The sequence below is a fragment of the Suillus subalutaceus genome (genome assembly GCF_016647625.1).
Source record: "Suillus subalutaceus strain FC151 chromosome Unknown DFJ58scaffold_110, whole genome shotgun sequence".
NCBI classification, from domain to species: domain Eukaryota; kingdom Fungi; phylum Basidiomycota; class Agaricomycetes; order Boletales; family Suillaceae; genus Suillus; species Suillus subalutaceus.
The window spans coordinates 70,134-92,065 of NW_024540359.1; the positions used below are offsets into that span (position 1 = coordinate 70,134).

The window sequence follows — 21,932 nt, forward strand, 5'->3', positions numbered from 1 at the left end:
ACTTATTTTCCTTGTAGTCCATCTATATGGACAGCTCAAATAGACAATAGGGAAATGAGGATTGCCATGAAGAGTCATTGCTTTATCAGCCATCTGGTCTTACATGAATCTTCGTTTTCAAAAACAGAATTTCCTCCTCATACTCCATTTGCCCGAGTCCATTGACTGGTCCAGATGGATGAGTAGGAACTCGATGGTGTCAACAGTTGGGTCCGTGTCATAATTTCAATGCTTCACGCTGACAGATGTGCTACTTTCTCCAAGGGTGTCAACAGATCATGAGGACCTGAACAAAAACTTGACAAACAATTCTATGATCACTGTCACTTCCTTTTCTTTGTTCCTTGTACTCAGACAGACGATAATCAGGGAATCCATCATTGTGTTGAATTCTCGGACCATCAGCTATCCAAGCTCAGAACGCTGCTTTGACTTTCCTGGTTCACAGAGCTTTCGCATCAATTCTACATGCCTAACCCAGATGGATGATTGAAGAGGACAGCATGAAAGCAGAACCGATGTATCATCAGCCATCTGGGCTTTTACAATTATTGTCGCTTCTCCCATTTTTGTGCTTGGGCAGCTGGTGATGCTTTGTGAGATGCGCTCTACTCCCCGCTCAGTACACCTCATCCCCTTGCTATGTGCATCTGTGGTAGAGGCAAATACTTGAGCCATAAGCCTCTTAAAACCATCATACTTCATATCATTAAATCATGCTTGAACACAGACAATTGTCGTCCTCAACATGACTTGCTGACAGTGGTCAGCTTTGACTTGGGTTTAATCCGATATTCAACGCCAATCAGTCAACTAGTAGTCTCCAGAACATCCACACCCCACTTCCACTATTCACCCATGATTGGGTACTCCTGCTCTGTGGCCCAGAGTAAGTACATTTAGAGGAGTTCATTGAGGAGAACTTGAATGTGGAGGACATACATATTATCTCCCTTTGTCACATAGGTGCATGCACTCAATATTTACTGTTCACGAAAATTCAAAAAGTGCTAAACAAGCCCACCCAAGGCTACATATACCTATATCTAGTGTTTTACAAGCTTCAATCAGACCATCCCAACTTTTTGATTGTGACAATATGTCCTATGCCACCATAATTTCGGCAAGGGAGGCTGTGTGTCATTTTGGTATCAGGTACGGTAACATGATGTTCTACAGGAAAACATTTACTGATGTTTTGAACTATCTCACCAGTCACTATCATTTGAACCGGGACACAGAGCTCACCTTTGTCACAGATCTGACATGTATGAAATATATTCACAATTCGAGTATCATCTGCGAAATATACCTTGGCTTATGCTCAGGTCTTGACTAATTCATCCAGTTACGATTCAGAACATGATCATCAGTTGTACTCTATGGAGGACATTACTATCTAGTCTAGGGGACCCCCAGTGTCCCCTATGCATCTCTGAGTCTGTGAATGCCCTGGTGTGAGGTGTGCCCCAACCAGTCTGCCATTCCCACCGGCTGTTTTAGATGTGCAACCCAATGAGAATGAGATGACTGTGATATACATGGACATTATGTGTGGCTAACAAGGAATGAACAGAATGTATACTCAGCCGCTACTGCAGTCAGGTACAGGAGTCAGGTTTGGATGCTGTAGGGTGGTATGTGGAAGGTGCCCATGGTTGACTGATGGGTCTTGTGTAGTGTTGCTGCAGTTCCAGCTTATTCCAGCTTTAGCCGTGGGTGCAGCTGTGGTAAGCCGAGCCATGTACCTAGTTGTAGCTTATGTAATTAGTAGCCTGGTCTGGTCCATGGAGCTGCATTTTTGGTCTCTCAGCCGGCTTGAGCCAGTTTCAAGATTAAAATATAAACATTTGTGCTTGACTTAGGGTCAAATTCCCAAAAAGGAAACATTCTTGAGACTCAATGATCCCTACCTAGTACCTACCTACTCTAAGATACCTACTGTAAGATCATCACTGAACATACCTAATGCCTATCAGATATCGACAATTGACATTGATTACGAATCAAGATGGGTCCGCAAAACAAAGTAAGTCGTCATTGAATCTAATGTTCAGAAAGCTAAGTCGAAATAGCTGTACTGAAGTCCTGTGAGAGCTTGCAAGTTTAAAGCAGAGGTTAGAAGCAAAATGTGTGATTTTCGAAGGCAACTGGAGGTGAGGGCGAGGGTGCAAGGAGATGTTGTGGAGACCAAGGTTGCCATAGATGTCATGGAGCAGCAGATGGAGAGATGGCTTGGTGCAGTGTTGAAGAGATGGTTTGGTACAACATTGAAGAAACAGCTTGGTGGGATGTTGAAGAAACGGCGTGTTGTGGTGAAGGAGGAAGGGGGGAATACAACCGGAGAAGGATGTGCTCAGAAAGATATCTAACAGGAATATTAGTTACTGGCTACATGTATATAAATGATACAAGCCTTTAAAATGTGTTGTCACAAGACTTTAGTTTTGCATCCTTGGGTACTTGCTTGACAGGCTTCACAGTCTTATGGAACAATCCATGTTAAGTTCTTCAAATTTGGCATGAGTGAGTGTCTCTGAGAAGTTGTTGCCAATGTCGAAAAGACTCAATTTCAATGCACGCACCCTGTGAACAAGTTCAATTAGCCTGGCTCAAGCTTGAAGGAGAATCAACATACTCACTGTGTTACGAACTAGGATAGTTCTGATGTATAGCTACTCAATAAGAGTATTCGGCTAAGGTCAGTTCAGGACCCTTGCGTATACAAGGGGTCAGTTCGTAAGACAGGTCAAGGAGAGTGTCCTCGACTTGAATCAAGTTCAGACAACTTAAGATTGGTGGTCTTAAGCGAAGGAAGTTCCAGGTAAAACCTAGTAAGATTAAAGTAAAGAACTACAGTGTACAGAGTGTGTTTATATAGTGAATGGTAACCATTTCAGGGCAGGTGCGGGATCATAAATGAGTCAGAGATAACAAGAAATAGATCACCTAGCAACGACAAAAAGTGATCGTGGTGTAATACAATGAGTCAGGATGAGTTGGAGAAGATAGCAAGAATAGACAAGTCTAGCGGTGGCATTGTGCAGCATGTGACGTAATACAAGTAAGTAAAGGAGAAAGAAAATAGGTGCATACAGTGACTGTAACATTACCCCATGTTTAGCGATGAAGTCACTGACTTCAATTATCCAAGTTGTGGTAAACGTCAGGGTCAACATCCACGTCATGGTAAAGGAGATCTTCTTCTTCAGCAGAGATGCGTTCCTTTAAAGTGTCTTGGTCAGCTTCCCCAATGAGCAACAGCTTCATAAAAGCTGGGGTCAGTGTAGACCATAGGCCACAACAGCTTCACCATTTAATTGTTTGCAAAAGACAGAGAGATGTCCAGGGGAGTGGTGATAACATATCCGACACCAGTAGTCTGGGCAGTTCTTGTGGCGATGGCCAACCACTTTGCAGTTCTGACAGATGAAGTTCTCGTCAGGCTCGGTTTTAACGACAGTGGTAAGAGTTGAGGTAAAAGGGCAGGGGAAGTAGGCATTCTTTCGTGTACGGGGTGTCTTATCATGGGAGAAGCAGAGCGTTCTCTTTTGATGGAATGATGAGGACGAGGAATGATAGCTGCATGCTAGGGGGAAGAGTGGGGAAGTGGGCTCTCAAGTGCTCCTCTGGATATGAGTGGAAAGTCGTCCCAAGGGGATTGCTACTGAAGAATATTCCTCTAGTGAAAGGTGAGGGGGATCTATAACCAGTGGTTCGGTCTCAAAGCCTTGAATGGGACACTGAGGCAAGTAATGCACCCAAAAGCGAAGAGTGCTAGTTAAAGGCGCCTAAACGTGCTAATAAGGCGGGAAGTGCGGAAAGCACACTTCATGCGATCACAACGGAGTGCTTCGAGTAGAGTGTACAATCAAATGGGGGAATCAGGACTTTGATAGATGTGGAAGTAGACACTTAAAGGTGTCAAAGCGCCAATAGGAGAGAAAACTGGTGTATATCAAATAGAAAACTTGAGCTATACATTTGGATGGTAGTGGAGTGGAAAGTAAAGTGACAGGAAACAAACATGGTGACGTGTAGGTATGCTAAGCGAGTTCCCATGGCTCGGAGCCGAATAGGGAAGTACTAAGGTAAAGTGGTGAGGTAAGTCAGGGTCCATAACGAAATATGATGATAAGTACTAGTGCCTGTGTGATGGGGTATGAGTTCTGATGAAGGAAAAACACACCAATGGACCTTGGAGGACTAGGACAGGACATGCGGAGGACAGGCAGACGGATCCTGAGGAAATGTGACAAAGTGCACCGCAACGCGCTCGAACGCGCTGGTATGCGCCAAAGCGCGCAATTGCACGGAAGTCAAATGAGAAGCGCATTGCAAGGATATGGAGTGCATTGTGAAAAGGCGTAAATTTGGCCCATAACAGCCTGCAGAGACGCGAGTCTCTACAATGACATTTGGGACAACGTCTGACTGGGGTGGTTCTAGTGGTGGTGTGGTGGGCAGGAGACATTGTCTTGACTGCTGATTCCGAAGGAGTGATAGGTGATACCTGAGTATCAGATACCATAGGCATAAGAGCAGGAGCAGGCAGGTGTTTCTGTGGTAGCATGGATCTCATCTGCAGCAGGTGCAGGGACAGGGTAGGGTGGCAGTGGTGCAACAGGGATATGATGCTCGATGTGAGGAGATGGTGGCCTAGCGACCTAGAGTAGCAGTTCTCTTGGCCATGATGTTGAATAGCTCTGAGAATATCCTGTTTAATATTATCGGGGATAAGGTGGATAGCAAGACCATGGATACAGCCTTGTAAGTGAAGGACAATTTGTTCATGAATGGGGTTATTGAAGGTACATGTGGCATGTTCAGTGAGATGGGCGGTTCACATGATGGTTGAGCACCATGGCCATTGCCAGGGATTGTCTTTCAAGAAGATTTTCTCGATCTCAAGGGCATGTTGGGCGGATAAGGTGGCAGCCTCAATGAGGGCTTGGTCTTTGACCTGACCGATGATATGAAAATAATGATCTTGTGCATCGGGAAGATCTGCAGGGGTGACGGGAGTGGTTATGGAGGGTTTGCTTCAGAGGGTGAGGGGGGAGATGTCTGCAGAGATGGTGTTCATGATAGCTTTGAGTTCTTGGATACAAGCAAGGAAGAATTGTAACTTTTTGAGTATGGTGGTCATTCTGAAAGATGTTTACAGACCATGTCACTTCTTATATGCTTGAAGGATCTTCTTGGCATTTTCAAAGTTTGTTCTGGGATCCATTCATTGCTGGCAGAAGAATACCCTTTCAGAATGTTAGATAGTGTCTTCATTTACCCGTGCCTTTGTGCGATAAGATCACATCAATCTCGTATTCTTCTTTGTTATCTATGATGTTGGGTGGAGGATCATGGAAGTTTGAACTTGGATTTCGGTTTCATGATACAATGATAGTTCAGAAGCATGGAACGTGGGATGAACTTTCCATGTTCTGGTAATTGGAGTGTGAATGTGATTGAAGATAGTACCGCTGTTATGGTAAGGGGCCATATTGTTTTTGGGGCAAGTTTTCATGATGGTAGCTGTGTGATGAGGGTTCTTTCCCGACAACCCGACCTTATCACCAATCTTCCATGGTGATACTTCTTTTATGAGATTGTTGCACCATTCATTGCATTGCTAGGTTGTGACAGGAGATGGCTTCTTCACGTATCTTTTGGAGAAGTCGGAGTTGTTCTTCTGCTGCAGGGACAGTAGATTCAGGGAGTACATGAGAGAGAGCTTGTGGCTCGTATCCCATCATGAGGAAGAATGGGGATGCATTGCGAGAGTTGTGTTTTTCGATGATTGTGGACGAATTCGGCCATAGGGAGGTATTCAACCCAGTCTTCTGGTCGTTATGACAATAGATTCGGAGGTAGGTTTCTAATTCTTGATTTAGAACATTCTGTTTGTCCATCTGTCTGAGGGTGATAAGCAGTGGAAGCTGTGATGTCGTATTTCAGAAGCTTAGCAAGGGCTTTAGAAAATTTGGATATGAATTGTGGTCTGCAATCTGAGATGACTTTCTCATGGAGTCCGAAGTGGCGATAGATGTATTTGAAGAATTTCTTGGCTATGCCTTCTGAGGTGATGGTTTTTGTACAAGGGATAAGAATTACCCCCTTCATAAGCCCATGGTTGACTGTGACTATAACAGAATCAAAGCCATTGCAATGGATAAGGTCAGTGATGAGATTCACTGGATACCTGTGCAAACGGGGTAGAGACTGCAGAAGGAATGGGCATGAGTGGAAGGGTGGTCGGGTGAGTATCGGTGTGGCGATCACAACCTGGCAGGTGCAGAATAGAAAAAGTGCTCTACCAGTATAAGTGAGTCTTGGCTCTGCCTAGCTGCTACACTTGCAGAATGCAAGAGCGTTCGACCCTAAAGGGGAAGCAAAGAAAGCAAGGATCTACAAAAATGAGCCTCCAATGGAATGCACTAAGCGCGGGAAAAGCGCGAGAAAAGCGGTTCTTGATGCAAGATAAAGTCTATGTCAAGTGGAAATATGATTGTTGGTCTATAGTGCGGCTCTCTACTGCCTGTAAGTGGTAGTAGATGGGTGGTAAGAAAAGTAAGTAATGCCTCTTCGGCTCAACACAAAGTGAACCAGTGTGATGTAAGCAGTATGTAGTGCCTACTCGGCCTAAGAAAATGGTGCCATACAAAGTATGTAATAATGAAAGGTAATGGGAAATAGTAAGAATAGCGAACTAATACATACCAATGGGCTGGTTGGACAGTGGATGGATGCTCCTGGATGATGCACGAGAAAGTGTGCAAGGTGCGCGCGCGGGAATGCTGCGCATAGTGTGGGAAAGTAGCGCGCCTATGGCGCGTTTCGTGGGAAAGCTGCGCTCCATGGTGGAAGTCATAGTGGATGATGGTGTGAGTTGTGCCGTGAAGGCCAGTTGTCAAATTCGTAATATGGGCCCATCTGCACCTGCTCAAATGCAAGTCTCTACATCGGATTTCATCTGCTAACATAAGGCGCAACCTTCCACGTATTTACAGATATAGGTTCCCATGGATGGCCACCAGAAGTCGCGTTTAACCAGTTCTTCCATTTTAAAATGACTGGGGTGGCCTGCAGTTTCATGATCATGGGTATGTGTAAGAATAGTATGTGGCCGGCAGGACGGACATAAGTGCTATCTTTATAGTATAGGATGTCATCCTTAATCGTCCAATCAGAGAGAGCTGATTTCATAGGGGGAAGGCATAGGCCGTTCAGTGTGTCTGATGCAGCTTGTTACAGTCTAAGTGCGCCCCTATTCATTTTCTTCTCTTACACTGTATTACATCACAATCACTATCAAAGCCGTTGCTAGATGACTTATCTCTGACTCATTGAACACCTGCCCTAAAGCAGTTGTCGTTCACTATATAAACTCGTCTTGTACATTGTATTTACTCACTTTAATCTTACTGGGTTTTACATGGAACTTCCTTCACTTAAGACTCCCAATCTTAAGTCGTCTGAACTTGATTCAAGTCGAGGACACTCTCCTTGATTTGTCTTATGAACTTCTACATACGTAGGAGTCTTTGAACCGACCTTAGCCGACATCGCCTATCGCATTGCTATACATCAGAACTACCCCAGTTCGTAACAAAAGATTAAAGTTCTTATTGAACCTCTCCACCACGAGAGGCCCACTTGCTAGTTAGCAAAGACGACCCCTTGGGTCAGAAAGTATTGGTGGGAACGTGATCCTAACAAACCCGACTCGCCAGAAGAATATCATGAGGCCACAGGTCCAGATACAGAAGACAGAGAGATGAGAACCATCCCCTGTAGAAGAACCAGAAGACAGAGAGAGACGAGAACCATCCCCTGTAACCACCGAATCAGATCACCATCCCACAACTTCCACCGATGAATTTCCAGAAGAACAACCACCCCAAAACCTAACAGCCAACCCAAGTCTCAGAATGTCTACCATGACATCCTCTGCTGAACTGAAAGCTGGAGCACCCACAGTTCATAATGGAAGCCCAGATCACGCCATCAGATGGTTATATTTGGTGAAAGCGTATTTTAGGGTTAACTCCTTGGTCTATAACACCGAAGAAAAGAAAGTCATCACTGCACTCGCCTATATGACTGAAGGAAGCACAGAAGGATGGGCAACCATGTTCTATGCGGAAGCTGATGATTCCCTCCCAAACCCCTACAGAACCTTCGCAAACTTTGAAACAAAGTTCAAAGAAGCATTTGCCCCAGCCAATGCAAAAGTAGTCGCCCTGAACAAGTTAAGAACCCTCAGACAAGGGAATGATCTTACGTCCTATATCGCTGAATTCAAAACCCTTGCTTCGCAAGCCAGCATTAAAGAATCCCAAGTTTTGATTACATTCTTCAATGACGGATTAAAACAAGGGCTCGTAAACTCCATATGCAAATGGAAACCATCCCTGACTCCTTCGACAAATACGTAACCACAGCCATCCGATTGGATAGTAACTGGCAACGAGGCGCGGCCCTATGCAATAACCACCATAACTTTACCAAACCTTCCGGACAATGCTACATTCCTAGACCCTCCATCGACCAAAACTGCGACCCCAATGCCATGGAGGTAGATCATCTTACTGAAGGAGAACGTAATGAACACTTCAGGAAGGGACAGTGTTTTCACCTGCAGCCGTAGTTGTAGTATTAGACCTAGTATATATGGTAGTTGCCGGTTTTGGCATAGACATTTTTGATGGCAATTACCAGCAGCGCAGTTTGACCTAAGGGCCTGGCTTCTACCACACACGGCTGAAGCCATCATCCTAGGCATCCCATTGCCTGTTGAAATACCTACCCCAATATTCCCTTCGGAATATTCATATAATATGATATATATTTTGTAAATATAGATATATGTACATTTCAATATACTATATTTGGTCGGTTTGCGCATGGGGGGACCTGGACGCTGACCAGTGACCACAATCAGCTACAATCAGTCGATACTTTCGTCCTTCACTATATTTGACATTTCACAACGATGGAGTGAGTCGGTTTGATTTCTAATGGTTTTCACTCACTATTCTACCTGTAGAACAAGCAGTCCCGTGCCAGACAACACACCTGTGGTGGCGCCGTCTAGCCCATTACCCATCCCAGATCCGATCCCCACACCAGCTCCTGGAACCAACAACGACGATCCCAATGCTTATGTCGAAAAGCTGTTTCGTAACTGGGCAAAAAACTCGCGCCTAGAGTTTCTCAATAGCCATCTGTCCACTTACCGCGATCACGTCAATCAGGAAAGTCAAGAGCAAGCGACTATGCATATGAGGTGGTGGAAGAGTATTTTAAACATTATCACTGGAAGTTGAAGATATTGGATGAGCCCTCGGGAAGTGAGCTATTGCAACAGAGTCAGATGAGTCTCTTTCCCCAATCGAACTCAAGCAAAAATCGCAAGAGATTCTTGCGATGCAGAAGGTACGCGTTCCTACATGTATTTATCTATAGATTTTACAACCCTCAAGTAGGTGATCAAGAGCTGGCTAGATTATCGTGCTAAGTCCTCAAAGAAGTTGATCGCACGCCACGGCAAGCCAGAGAACAATGAATGGACTCGACTTCTCAGCCAACTCTCTGGGGTCTGAAAAAGCAAGCCGAAGGCCTTACAAGTGCACCAGCGGTGGTTGAAAGATCATTTTGAGACTGAAATCAAGGCCCATTTCCTCAAAAAGTGGTGCAAGGCTGGGCTACCTAGCAAGAAGATGGCGGCCTTCCATGATGAGATCACACACAAACACTTCAAAAAACTACCCGAGTAAGAACAGGATCGTTGGAGGGATAAAGTGCAAACCAAAGGTAAGGCAGCAGTCAAGGAATGGAAGGATCACCTCGAAGCTCCTCCTTCCACATCTCCTGTTGATAGACAAGCGTAAGCGTTCAATTCCCTTCATTTGTATCTGTATTGAGAATTAAGTTAGGGCTCTGGATAACTTGGCAACGTTTGCTGGGCCAATTCTTGCTGGTATGTCCGGAACGCTTGGCATGCATGTCTCCCTTTTAGTCGGTGGACCCGAACCTTGCAAGCGAGGCAAAATTACCTTTGTCAGGTGTGTTTTTTGATGTCGTTTTAACACAAATTAACATCACTGGAAGTATGCATGAGGGTGTTGACCTGGGTCTCAAACATGCAATTAGCAAACGCAAGATAGGACGAAATTCAAGACTGTCATCAAGTCTTTTCAAGAATACCTATCGCATGCCTATAGTATATTCTTCATTTCTATCATCTCACTTTGTGCTGAACACCATCAGCTAAACAGGATTGCGATTCCCATCGCCTCCTGGACGACGCGGATGACCTGTACACTATTTCGCAGGAAGGCGACCAATCTGATGCTGAGGAAGATCCTGAAGAGCAAGCGAATAAACCAACAACGGCCAAATATAGATCCCGAATGAAACCAAAGCAGCAAGGTACCAAATGGGGATGTGTTTCTTGGAGTAAGCCTTCTTCTGACCCTTCTGAGATGGACGAATCATCGTCAGAATCATCTTCCCCATCCTCAGGCTCGTCTTCATCTTCCTCATCCTCAACTTCGTCAAGCTCCACAGACAGCGAAGAAGAACTGTTTCCAGGCGGGTACTTCCATTTTCACCACCCAAAGGAAATTATGGTGTCACACACTTTAATCCACGCCACAAAGCGGCGGCTCTCAAACATCTCAGTGCAAAGAAGCGCCATCACACGTCCAAAGTGCTGGATCGTGTGTCCGAAGTGCCGGCTCACTTATCCAAGGTGCCGGACGACACGGAAGAAATTGATGAGCTTGATGAGGACACCTCGGTTAACAATGCCATGATAACCATCGATCGTCCTCCAGCTCCACTTGGTCAATGTGTCATTCAATTTGTCATACAAGTGTACTGAACTGATATCTCCTTAGCAATCACATCCGCTGCCATAATCGAGTTGCCTGCTGACACTCCCACCACCCGCCCACCTTTCAATGACAACATGATTGATCTGTCTCTCAGAAACGACTCTGGGATGGCTGTTAATCAACCGCCTGCTGCACCTGGTGAGTATTGGCGCTCAGCATACTGACCTCGGATATGTTAATATTATTTCAACACAGCAACCGAGATTCCTGATCTCAGAACTCAAGATTGAATCTGCAACCCCGTTGATAATCACAACATGGATGAGACGCCCTCTGCCAAACGAGACACAGAAGGGGCTGTGGATGATCGTCACACCCCTCTCAACACGACTCTCGATGAACACATGGTTAATTCAAATCGGACTGCAAACAGTATGTAATCGATGCTTCTCCTGTGCACTATCAGTCACTCACGTTACATACAGCCTCTCCTAATGGCAACCTATCACTCAGCTTGCCTACACTCCCATCCAGCCCGCCGTGGTTCAGAAATCCATTCCAGCAGTTGATGTTCCCCGCCCCGACTTCTCCTCAGTTGATCCAGTTATTTGACAGGCTGGTGCGCCTTGAGGATGCATCGAACTTCGCGAACGAGAAAGCTGCCTTGGGATGCGAACATCGTCCGATCGAAGTCCACTGGTGGATTTCCCGCAGACGTAAAGGGAAACCAACCATACCCGATCTCAACACATTCATATCGCAATGGTGGTCCTGGTGGCTCACGCTTCAACCGGAGTGGGAGAACATGTCAGGCGCCGACACTCACGGCAGGTGCAATTCTCCCTTGCACAGATGATGGCAGTTGGGACTCCCTCAACAAACCAGGCGCAAACGGCATGCTCTCGGTTGTAGCCACCTTGAAATGGTGGGCAGACAATGTCGGTGGCAAAGGTTACGAAGACTCACACTGGGAAGACACTGTAGACGATGTCATGTGGGTTTTGGACTGACTCATAGCAACTCGGTCCATGTCGAAGTCTGTGGCTTCCGGTGGCAACAAGCAATGGGGTCGTTCTGACATACAGGCCAATGCATCATCATCGAAGAGGACGCGTAACCGGGCAGTAATAGATATGTACTCATTGATTGATCACTAGGCTAGATATTGAGTTTCCTCTTCGCTTGAATACATGTTACGTTTGGGCTGCTTTGTATCTTACATGAAGTCAATGCAACATGCAATTATTGAATCTGATTTTCTCCCGCGCTCGCTGGTAGATCATGGCAACAAGGATATTATCTATTCTAAAAATGAGTAAGTCCGAGCTAGATTCCAGGAGCCTCCAGCCCCAAGACCTTCTGGTACATGGTTTCCCCAAGTAAATAAGCCTCGTCGAGGTCACCCCAAACGGCTAGTCTGTAAAGATCCTCCAGCATAGCTACCAAATGCCCAATGAAGTTAGAAACCTCATCAGCGGTGCGCCATTCATCACATATGCCAATCATATTGAAAATCTTGTCCTGCCCCTGCTGTGCCCATATCAAATAGGGCTTGACACAGTCAAGCCCATCCTTGAGTATCTCAATGTCCCCGACGACACTGGTGCACAACATCATAGCATACTTGCGGAGGACGTCCTCAACGTAGACTGTGGGTATCCCGGAAGGAACGATTGCCAGGACTTTATTCTTCGCATCACATACAAGCTCCAAACAATCAGTTAAAGTGACACTACAGTCAATCGTTAAGGATGCGATTAATTATCGTCGAAAAGAAAATGATCATTGCCTCGAAGTCAACCTCATCTGAGTCATCCGGCAGGACCTTCGTGTTAGACTCGCTGATGATGGAGGGAGTATTGTTCGTGCGACTGAGATGATGTCTCAATAAAATAGTGTCTCAGTGCCTAAACACTTCAGTTACAGGGAGAGAGGTAGTAATAACAACCGAACTTACTTTTCATAATATCTTCTGCATTTCTCGCGGCAGCCTGCTGTCTGGCTACAACAGTGTGATGAACAGTAGTGGGGCGAACCATGAGGAAAGATCATGGGTGTGACGAAACGAAAGTAGCACCTTTATATAAGGAAGTTGATTACCGTAAATCGATGATCTGTGACAAGGGGCGATGTACATAGCAGTAGGGCCCGTGAACTGAATGCAAACACAGAGTCAATAAATGGAAATAATGAATGATATCACTTACTGAAGATGCCCGCTTCAAGACCTCAAGTCCATATCATTTGATACATGGCGCAGAAGGTAACTGCGTTGAGCTACATAGACTCGTGTTTCGGTGATCTGGATTTGATGGTATGACCATAACCTGGCCAGCCTGATTTGCTTTCACAACACACAATTGCTCATGGGCAAATCAAATCAATCAACTACTGTTAAAGAGATACATACTATGTGTATTCTGTAATCTTGATAATTTGATGGTAGGGCTGCTAGATTGACCCATGTTTCAGTGATCTTGATTCGATGATAGGACCATAACTAAACTCTCAGAAAGTCAGCGCGCAAGTCCGATCATACATTCATCAACGAAATAGGTACATCAATGAACTACTATCAGCAAGCTACATACCAGGTCACAATATCCTGTGATCTTAATGGTTTGATGGTACAACTGCTAACTTAAATGTGAGACTGACTCCTGATCATGAGTGATCTTGATTCGATGGTAGGACCATAACTAAACTCTCAGAGTTCAAGTTAGCGTGTTGTGGTGTTCAAGCTCGGGCTAGCCTTGCAGAACCCCATTTCGCTATAGGAGTCAAGCAGCCTAGATATCCACATCGCATCCATACACCACTTCCTTGCAAAGTCTCGACTCACTCGACTCACCTGTGTTGCACCGGTCTATGTCTGACTTGGCCGATACGGTGTAGAGACTCGCGTTTCTGCAGGCACATATGGGCACATTTCGCACCTTTTCACAACTCATGACAATTGGCCTTCAATGCACGACTCGCACCATCAGCTATATTCGACTTCTATCATGTCCCTAGTCGTTTTACACATAACGCGCAGCTTTCCCGTGAAACGCGCCATAGGCACGGTACTTTCCCGCACAACGCGCAGCACTCCCACACGTGCACCTTGCGCGCTTTCTCGCACTTAAGCGCCCTGCATCACCCTGCATCGCCTATCATCCAGGAACGTCCCTCTATGTCCATCCACCTCATTGGTACGTCATATCCCTTGCCTCGTGGTTTGTAACAAGCATTGCAGCGCTATTACATGTCATTACGTATTCATAGCGCTTATTGCTCCTATCCCTTCCGCTTCCGATGCGATTTCCATAGTATAAAGTTTGCTGACTTACTACTCCATCATTATTACTCCCCTTTACTGTACTTCCCTCGCTATTGGGTTTTACTCTAAAGTAGTAGTCACCACTTGGGCGCACTTTGTGTATCCAATGGTTATCGTTATCCGCCTATACTAGACTATTATCCATGCTCGTTATAACACTCGCTCTGCATTTGCACTCGCTTTGCACATCCACTTCCTTATCCGTTTCCTTATCCGGTATTTTCCGCACAACGCGCGCCTCAGCGCTCACGTTCCCACGCTCGCGCTTACCTTAGTGCGCTCTCTCGCGCTTCGTGCTCACTTCGCTTTTCTTCTTGTGCTTTCGCGCATCCATTGCACTTCAAGGGTCTTTCTTTCATCTGGTTCTGTGTTCAGTAGCAGTCCCCTTTAGGGTCGAACGTTCTTGCATTCTGCGAGTATAGCAGCTAGGCAGAGCCAAGACTCACTTATACTGGTTGAGCATTTTTAGATATTTCATATCAGCCCAGCCAGGTTGAGATCGCCTCAACGGATCCGTGGCCTCGGTCTCTCGCAGAAGAGCCAGGGTTGTCTTAACCGTCCCTTGCTCGTCGGATCGGCCATCGCGCACCTCGGCCGACCATTCCATCCCATCGGTACCAAGTCCTCCCATGTCCTACCCATGTCCACCTATCTCCATTGGTGCATTTTAAGCTCATTTTACTGTTACTGAACAAACAGCAGGCATTATTACATGTATTCCCATGGCCACAGCACTCGCGAGCCTTATTACATATCGACCCGAGTACCTCGCATTTCACTACTACTCTCACCTGTGCGATTCCGGACGTTCATGCAGTTAGATAAATAAGACTCAAGTTCGTATTATCCCTTACTTCCCTTCCTCGGACATACCTGGTACCATTGTAGGAGTCACCTTAGTTAGTCCTTGATTGTGCAAATTGATCCCCCTTGCTTTTTATCATCGGACGTGCCTTGACCGCTCTAAGTGCACTCTATCTAAGGTTTCTTTACCTAGGCCTTGTGAGATCCGGACCGCTACCGGTAGTCTTACATCGGCAACCCATACCTAGTCTTACCTCATCATACCTAGTTATACCTGGACTCTCTTTACCTCGGCCTAGACTTACGTGCCGCTCATCGGCATCAAACTCCCCACCTCGCATCGGTATCTCGCGTCAGGGTGTACCATCGGTATCCCATATCGCGTCAGACATTCTCGGACTCAGACCTTTGGTCGATCGGATATCTTGGGCCTTAGAGCTTAGTTCTTCCTTTCTCTTCCCTCGCACTATTAGAAGGAAGTGCTTCAATAGCAGTCCCCTTGGGTCGAAGTACTGCACTCGCACCCATTAGGATTTAGTAAGTTAGTTGGTATATCTAGCTGACTACTATTTCTTTCACCACAGCGTGAGTCCGATCATGCATTCATCAACGAAATAGGCACATCAACGAACTACTATTAATGAGCTACATACCAGGTCACAACTTGAATAAGCTGTGATCTTGATAGTTTGATGGTACAACTGCTAACTTAAATGTGAGACTGACTGTCACGCATTGAACATTCACTACGCACAATCATGATGTTGGAGCTAATCGTGAATCAACCGCACACTCTTACTGATCCAAAGCATTGTCCAGTTTCAGATAACGAAGATACATGGCAAGTAATATTAATATTGTTCATTTTCACAAACACTGAGCTAACACATAATGTTATGCATGCATATGTGATATCATACACCGTGACCACTCAAACACAAGATTCATTATGTAAACAACTACCATTCTATTCACAACGGCATCACCGTGTTGGAGCTCAGCTACACACTCATACCAATCTCAAGCTCAAGCACCCTCAGATAAAGGTTATTCTTTATTTTCTGGTGAATGAGCACTAACACACAATGTCACACACATCATAGACACAACACAAGATTCATTTGTAAGCAAGAAATACAAAGTGTAACTAATTCCGCGTTTCGAGTCTCGACGCTGAATAAACACTGAACTTGAAGGAACAGAATACTCAACAATATTTCAACATATTTAAGAAGATTGGACGTACATGATCACTCAATTGAATCAACATCTGTTGTATTGTCAGTGCCTTCAGTGGGAATGGCATGATTCGAAGCTGCCGTTGCAGCCACAGCTGCGTGATATGCCTGAAGTTGTGCATTAGAATCCTGCTCCACTTCCTCCATAATGACTTCACGGATCATGGTATGGAAACATTCATTTTTCATTGGATCAGTAGTCAATAACTCTACAACAGTGACTGCTATAAGCTTGACTAACAGGTGGGTGAGTGCTGGATTCTGTCAATGATAACCAATCTCACCGCAGCAGTCTGGCATGCAAATTCGAGCTACTTGACTACCGCACGGACCACAGATGCTTTGAAGTTTAACATCTGTATGTCCACACTGGAAGACATTCCCGATGTTGTGTGGAGTATTGCTGTCAGGCGAGGGAGGAGGCATAGGAGTGGTGGAGATGTTGGGCAAGGGTGGAGGCGTAGGTGCGGTGGACATGTCAGGTGAGGGTGGAGGTGTAGTAGCGGTGGACATGTCTGAGGGTTTAGGTCGGTTGGGTTCAAGTTCAATTTTTCACTTTTAGGCTTTAAAATATTTTAACAGGGCTTAGTCTGACTTCGGTGCATATACGCGGGGAACCGAATGAGCAACAAATCAACCAGGAACTTCTTGATATATTTATCTATCTACCAAAGTGATCGTCTGACACCCTATTTTGTACATGCTTCTTTTTTGAAGCACTATGACTCGAAGGAGGGAGGAACTTACTCGCGGGAACGTGTGTCTACTGGTAAGCTCTAGTATTATTTCCCCCTCGAACAAGCCTTACTCATGTCAAGGAAAAGAAGAAAATATGTGGCGTACCACAATGAGTCTGACTCGGACGACCATACGACAACAGCTTATGCCAGGATGGTAGCAATGTCAACCAGCAGTCGCAGGCAACTCATCATACCTTGCTCCCTGACAAAAATTAGGGCGAGTGATGGGGTGGAAGACCAAGTTGGGCCCCTGCAAATGGATAATTGGGAGTCAACCCTTGGTGATGACTTTGTGTTTGACAATGAGATTGAGTCCCAGCCCGTCATGGTGGCCAAGGCGCCAGCAAAACGTTATGCGAACTCGGTGAGATTTCAATATTTTTCCCTTTGCAAACTTAACTCTTTATAGGATGCACCTTTGCATGAATGGATGGGTATCAATGAGTGTGTTGGATTCCGTGAAGAATATCTTCTCGAAGAGCTACATCTGGAGGGCCGTGGTATCTTTGCAACGACACCGTGTTCATGCAGCAATATCGGTAATACTATTCTACAAGAACACCTGTATCGTTGTGAAGATTGCTTTGGACCGGAGATTCTGTGCAAGTCTTGTTATTTATTAAAGCATGCACTGCCATCCTTTACATATCATCAATGTGAGTGTTTCAAAGTTCTGGTTGTATTTCTAGTTTTTTAATGATGCGCAGAAATGGAATGGGATTCATTTTGAGCGCACTACCTTAGCTGACATGGGCTTGAGAGTTCAACTGGGACACGAAGGCATGCCATATTTATGTCTGCAAAGAGGGCATATTTCTTTTGTTGTTATTCACACCAATGTGATTCACCAAGTAAACGTGGATTTCTGTGGGTGCCATCAGCGAATTTCTCATTGCCAGCAACTGTTACGTTGTGAGTGGTACCCAGCCACCCTACATTTTCCTCAGAGTGCCTGTATGAAACGGGTTCTAGAGTTCTTCCTCATTTTGACGTGGTCAAGCAAAGTATCCGGCTACGAGTTCTACGCAAGTCTTGAACGACTCACTGACAACACAGGTTTGAATGTAAGGTATGTTATTCCACGGCCTATGTCTGACAAATATTGACTGCAGTCACAGTCCCGGTACAAAGAATTTATGAGGATGGTTTGTCAATTTCGGCACATTAAATTAATGAAGCAAGCTGGCCGTGGCAATATAACAGGCGGCATCTACGAGACTGAGCCTGGTACATTAGCCATCAAGTGTCCTGCTTGTCCGCAACCTGGCGTATGTCGGAATTTCCTAATTTAGATTTCAACGCCCTGAAACGTGTTTCAATGCCCAAATGCAGTGCACGTCTTTAAATAGGTTGCTATAATAGAGTTACCATTGTCATGATCATTTAAATGACGGTTGCAAGCTCGATTGCAACAGCCTGGCAATCACGGATGAGTCATGATAATTACAACTATAACATTGTATTGAGATTGTCATCATTGTCACAACCGTCATTGCGAAGTTATTGCAAGTCCATTCAAACAGACAGGCAGTATATGGTAACACCAATATTGTTTTTGTAAGACGGATTACAATTTATTCAATCTGGTACTAATACAGGATTCAGATTTAACTAATAAGGAGTAATATGATTCAAGTCAGACGACAGCCTCGCTCGTCTGCGCCCTATGATATGCAAAAATCACGATTCTCTCAACTGAATCAGACTATTAATCTCCCGTGATCTAAACATTGAGACCGTTATTAGTATCGGGCAAGACAAACATTCAACAAAATAAAATGTACCTTGCTTTATTAAATTAAACACTGACGGCAAACCACTGTAGGTTAATACTCGGAGGCCCAACGAAATGCGAAGGTATGAAAGGTATGGTTGAGGATGACAGGTCCAGGAAACATTGATTTGTCGAGGGTGATGAAGCTAATAGTTCTCAGATTCTGAATCTGTCTGAATTGAAGTTAACAATAATATCAAGTGACGACAGGGTGCAAGAAAATCGATACCTTGTCAATGAAATTTACACATTCCGTGGCACCATTTCAATGAATCTAAAGCGAGAGAGCAGGTTGAAGTGAGATTGTAATAGAATTGAGGCGAGGAGTGTCTGATGTTAATTTGGTTGTTATGAAAAGTAAATGATGGAGCGAAGGTTTTCAAACGACATTGTAATAGTGGGAGAGAAAGGAAGAACCAGTCCAGTTAAATTTGGGTACTATTTAAATTTGAGTCTGCATCGGGATTTGAAAAACGATGCAGCTCCCCTGGACCAATTAAATGGCTCCCCTAATACAATGTATAATAGAGCTAAAGAATGATCAAATGAGTCTAAGAGAAAATGGAACATTGAGGACAACAGGATAACATTGATTCAGAAATTATTTGCGAGACCGAGTTGTGCGAGAAACTGCAGCTGCTTGTGGAGCTGCTGCCTTCTTCATGGACCCTCTAGTTTTTGCCCGCCCTCGTCCACTGACACTATCTCCAGCATCCTGTGTGTTTGCCTCAACAACTTGTGCATCAACATCAGCAACCAATGCATCACGTACAATATCAGATTCAGGTGCTTCGGGTTGGGAATTGATGATGGACCTTGCATCAATGGTGCTTAGACTTTGGGTGACAGAAGTAATGGAAGGTTCTGGATCAGCAACCGAAAGTGCAGCAGATATTAGAGCTGAAGCATCAGATTCATCATCCGAATCGCTGTCCATGTCCAGCGCCACAAGCGCACAATTGATGGCATCTGTATGATCTTGTTTGGCCAGGTCAACAGCAGGTCCTCTTGCAGCCTCGAAGATATAACGGTTGATGTTGGCAACAATTGAGACAACGTGCTTGGTGGTCCATTTCAAAACAAGAACTTTCTTGTAGTTGTAAAAGAGAGTCTTGTAATTAATACTCGACTTCTTCCCAAGGCCAGAGCTTGAGAACTCGGTGTCTGGCGAGAGTAGAAATATCGCCTGCCGCAACAATACATGATAAACAACTGAGGCTCGAGGTGTGAATGATTGAAATGCTGACTTACGATAACTGCCGCCCATGCTATCGCTCCTGGCGTGATTTGATGAACGCTCCATTTGAGAGCATTGGTATGTGCGCCGCCGCCGCCACTTGACCTGTGGTGGAGTGAGGTAACACCATGCAACGAAGCTTTGAGAACCTAAGTAATCATATCGCATTCAATAAGATAAATCACCAACACAAGAACAGTGCTACTGATAAGACTTACTCGGGCTAGTAGCTCCCAGTTCCCGAACACCGTCTTCAGCGACCCGTCTTCCTTCAACCCCGGAAACAAGACTGGCGGAAAAGTCTTGTACGTCTGGTTTGTAGCAGATGAAACGCCAAGTAACTGTTGGATTTCGGGAGTGGTGGCTCTCTCGAAGTTGGTGTTGGTGAAATACTTTGAGGGAAGGTCGAAAATATCACCAGCAACACCACGAAGTTTCTTAATTTCATTGGCATGAGCGTCAGGAATACTTTTTAGTACCTATTGTCGTATTAGTGATTCAACATGGCAACTCTGGGAATAACAAGCTACATACCACATCACTGAAATAAGAGCTTTCCATTATCTTGTGCAATGATTTGGGGAAATGTTGATAAAGCTCGTGTAAGAATGCGGAGTCCTGCGTCACTGCAGTCTTATATCGGTCGGGGCTATCAAATGGAGTGGGAGTTTCCGGGAGTTTCTTGTTGAGAAGCTCGCTACTAGGAAACATCTCTACCATCATGCCATACTTACGAGCATAGATAGTGATAGTGTCCTCATGAACGCTGAGTTCATGTTGAGTGTCCGCGCGCTGTTTTCATTTGGGCTTCTCGGCACGCAAAGTCTTATTCTCCTCCTTGATACTCCTGTTCTCGTCTTGAAGCCGCTGCATTTGAACCTGCAGTGCTTTAAGCACCTGAAACAAATCAAGTTAGCAAATAGCCCCAACAAACGAATCATATCTTACCTCTAGAAGCTCCCCTTTAGAAGCACTGGGGGCCGGAATAGAGATATGAGTAGGATCACCACCCTGATCATCAAAGTCACTGTCTGTGTCTGAGTGCGAGTGCGACTGTGTAACGTGCGACATGGCTGCCCAACAGTAATAAGCTTTGGAGAAGAGTTCTGTTGGATGGGAAGGCGACAACACAAAATTAGGATCAATACAACACTTTAAATGATACTGCACTATTACCTCGTGCATGCTTGACATAATACCACTTGCAGCAGTTTTACACGTCCATAGATGTAACCGAAACCTTGTTTTATAATCAAGACATATTGGTTAGTGGTCCATCAGTTGTGAACTTTGAAGTACGTACCACGAGTAATAAAACATGTGTGAATGTACGCATATCAAACACCACCATCTGGTGTTCGTAATAGGTCAGGCAATTTAAACGATGTTAGACTGTAGGGTATGGTGTTGCAAACATGTACATCTGGTGTCACATCTTGCGGACTGTGAATACAGACAAGCAATTTGCTGTAGCCTGATAACCGTTTGAATTGAGGAGGTGCGTGTGAGGAGCCCACAGCAAAGAATGCAGTCGGATAAAGAAAGCGATGTCCTGTGGCCAGTTTTAATGAGTGATTCAGAGTCCTCCATGTTGGACACTGGCTGAGACTCATGGTCCGTGCACATGATCGAATCATAGGACATGCGATTCACGTATTGACCACTCTAAAGCACACTTTGGATGCCTCCAACAGGGTTTTCAGGCAGTGATGCAGAAATGACAGTCAGTATGATCCAAAGCAGAGTCAAGCATCTCGTGTGCCAGTCCAGGTCTCCTAAGAAGTCGCTGAGCATGGAGTTGACAGAAAGTCGAGGCAATGCCTAGCCCACGAGACACGTTTGCTGTGAGTGTATGACTGTGAGACGCTACTTGTGCTGGTGCTCGAATCATCGCAGCGGCAGTATCCATAGTGGCGTGTCCATGACTATTGCAGTTGTACAAGCCAATGGGTGGACCTTAGACTAACAATGAGACAGAG

The 21,932-nt window shown here is 45.1% G+C and overlaps 4 protein-coding genes across 4 annotated transcripts; 2 read left to right on the plus strand and 2 right to left on the minus strand.

Annotated features, from left to right (window-relative positions):
* Positions 1-11,155: 11,155 nt before the first annotated feature.
* Positions 11,156-11,848, plus strand: DFJ58DRAFT_731701 (uncharacterized protein; the record flags this gene model as incomplete). Its single annotated transcript, XM_041386076.1, has 3 exons — positions 11,156-11,270; positions 11,324-11,645; positions 11,701-11,848. 3 exons carry the CDS (start codon positions 11,156-11,158, stop codon positions 11,846-11,848), a joined length of 585 nt encoding a protein of 194 aa, XP_041240241.1.
* Positions 11,849-12,164: 316 nt separating this feature from the next.
* Positions 12,165-14,791, minus strand: DFJ58DRAFT_844393 (uncharacterized protein; the record flags this gene model as incomplete). Its single annotated transcript, XM_041393074.1, has 12 exons — positions 12,165-12,527; positions 12,640-12,709; positions 12,796-12,840; positions 12,974-12,993; positions 13,046-13,066; positions 13,249-13,314; positions 13,430-13,443; positions 13,690-13,745; positions 13,981-14,078; positions 14,171-14,284; positions 14,462-14,498; positions 14,607-14,791. The coding sequence occupies 12 exons, from the start codon at positions 14,789-14,791 to the stop codon at positions 12,165-12,167; spliced, it is 1,089 nt and encodes a 362-aa protein (XP_041240242.1).
* A 2,581-nt stretch (positions 14,792-17,372) lies between these two features.
* Positions 17,373-18,048, plus strand: DFJ58DRAFT_665409 (uncharacterized protein; the record flags this gene model as incomplete). The annotated part of the gene is made up of 2 exons (XM_041382502.1): positions 17,373-17,618; positions 17,650-18,048. The coding sequence occupies 2 exons, from the start codon at positions 17,373-17,375 to the stop codon at positions 18,046-18,048; spliced, it is 645 nt and encodes a 214-aa protein (XP_041240243.1).
* A 1,269-nt stretch (positions 18,049-19,317) lies between these two features.
* DFJ58DRAFT_665430 (uncharacterized protein) lies at positions 19,318-20,426 on the minus strand (the record flags this gene model as incomplete). The annotated part of the gene is made up of 3 exons (XM_041382503.1): positions 19,318-19,902; positions 19,968-20,102; positions 20,172-20,426. Coding segments are annotated over 3 exons (975 nt in total), but the record flags the coding sequence as incomplete, so codon positions are not given.
* Positions 20,427-21,932: the final 1,506 nt, after the last annotated feature.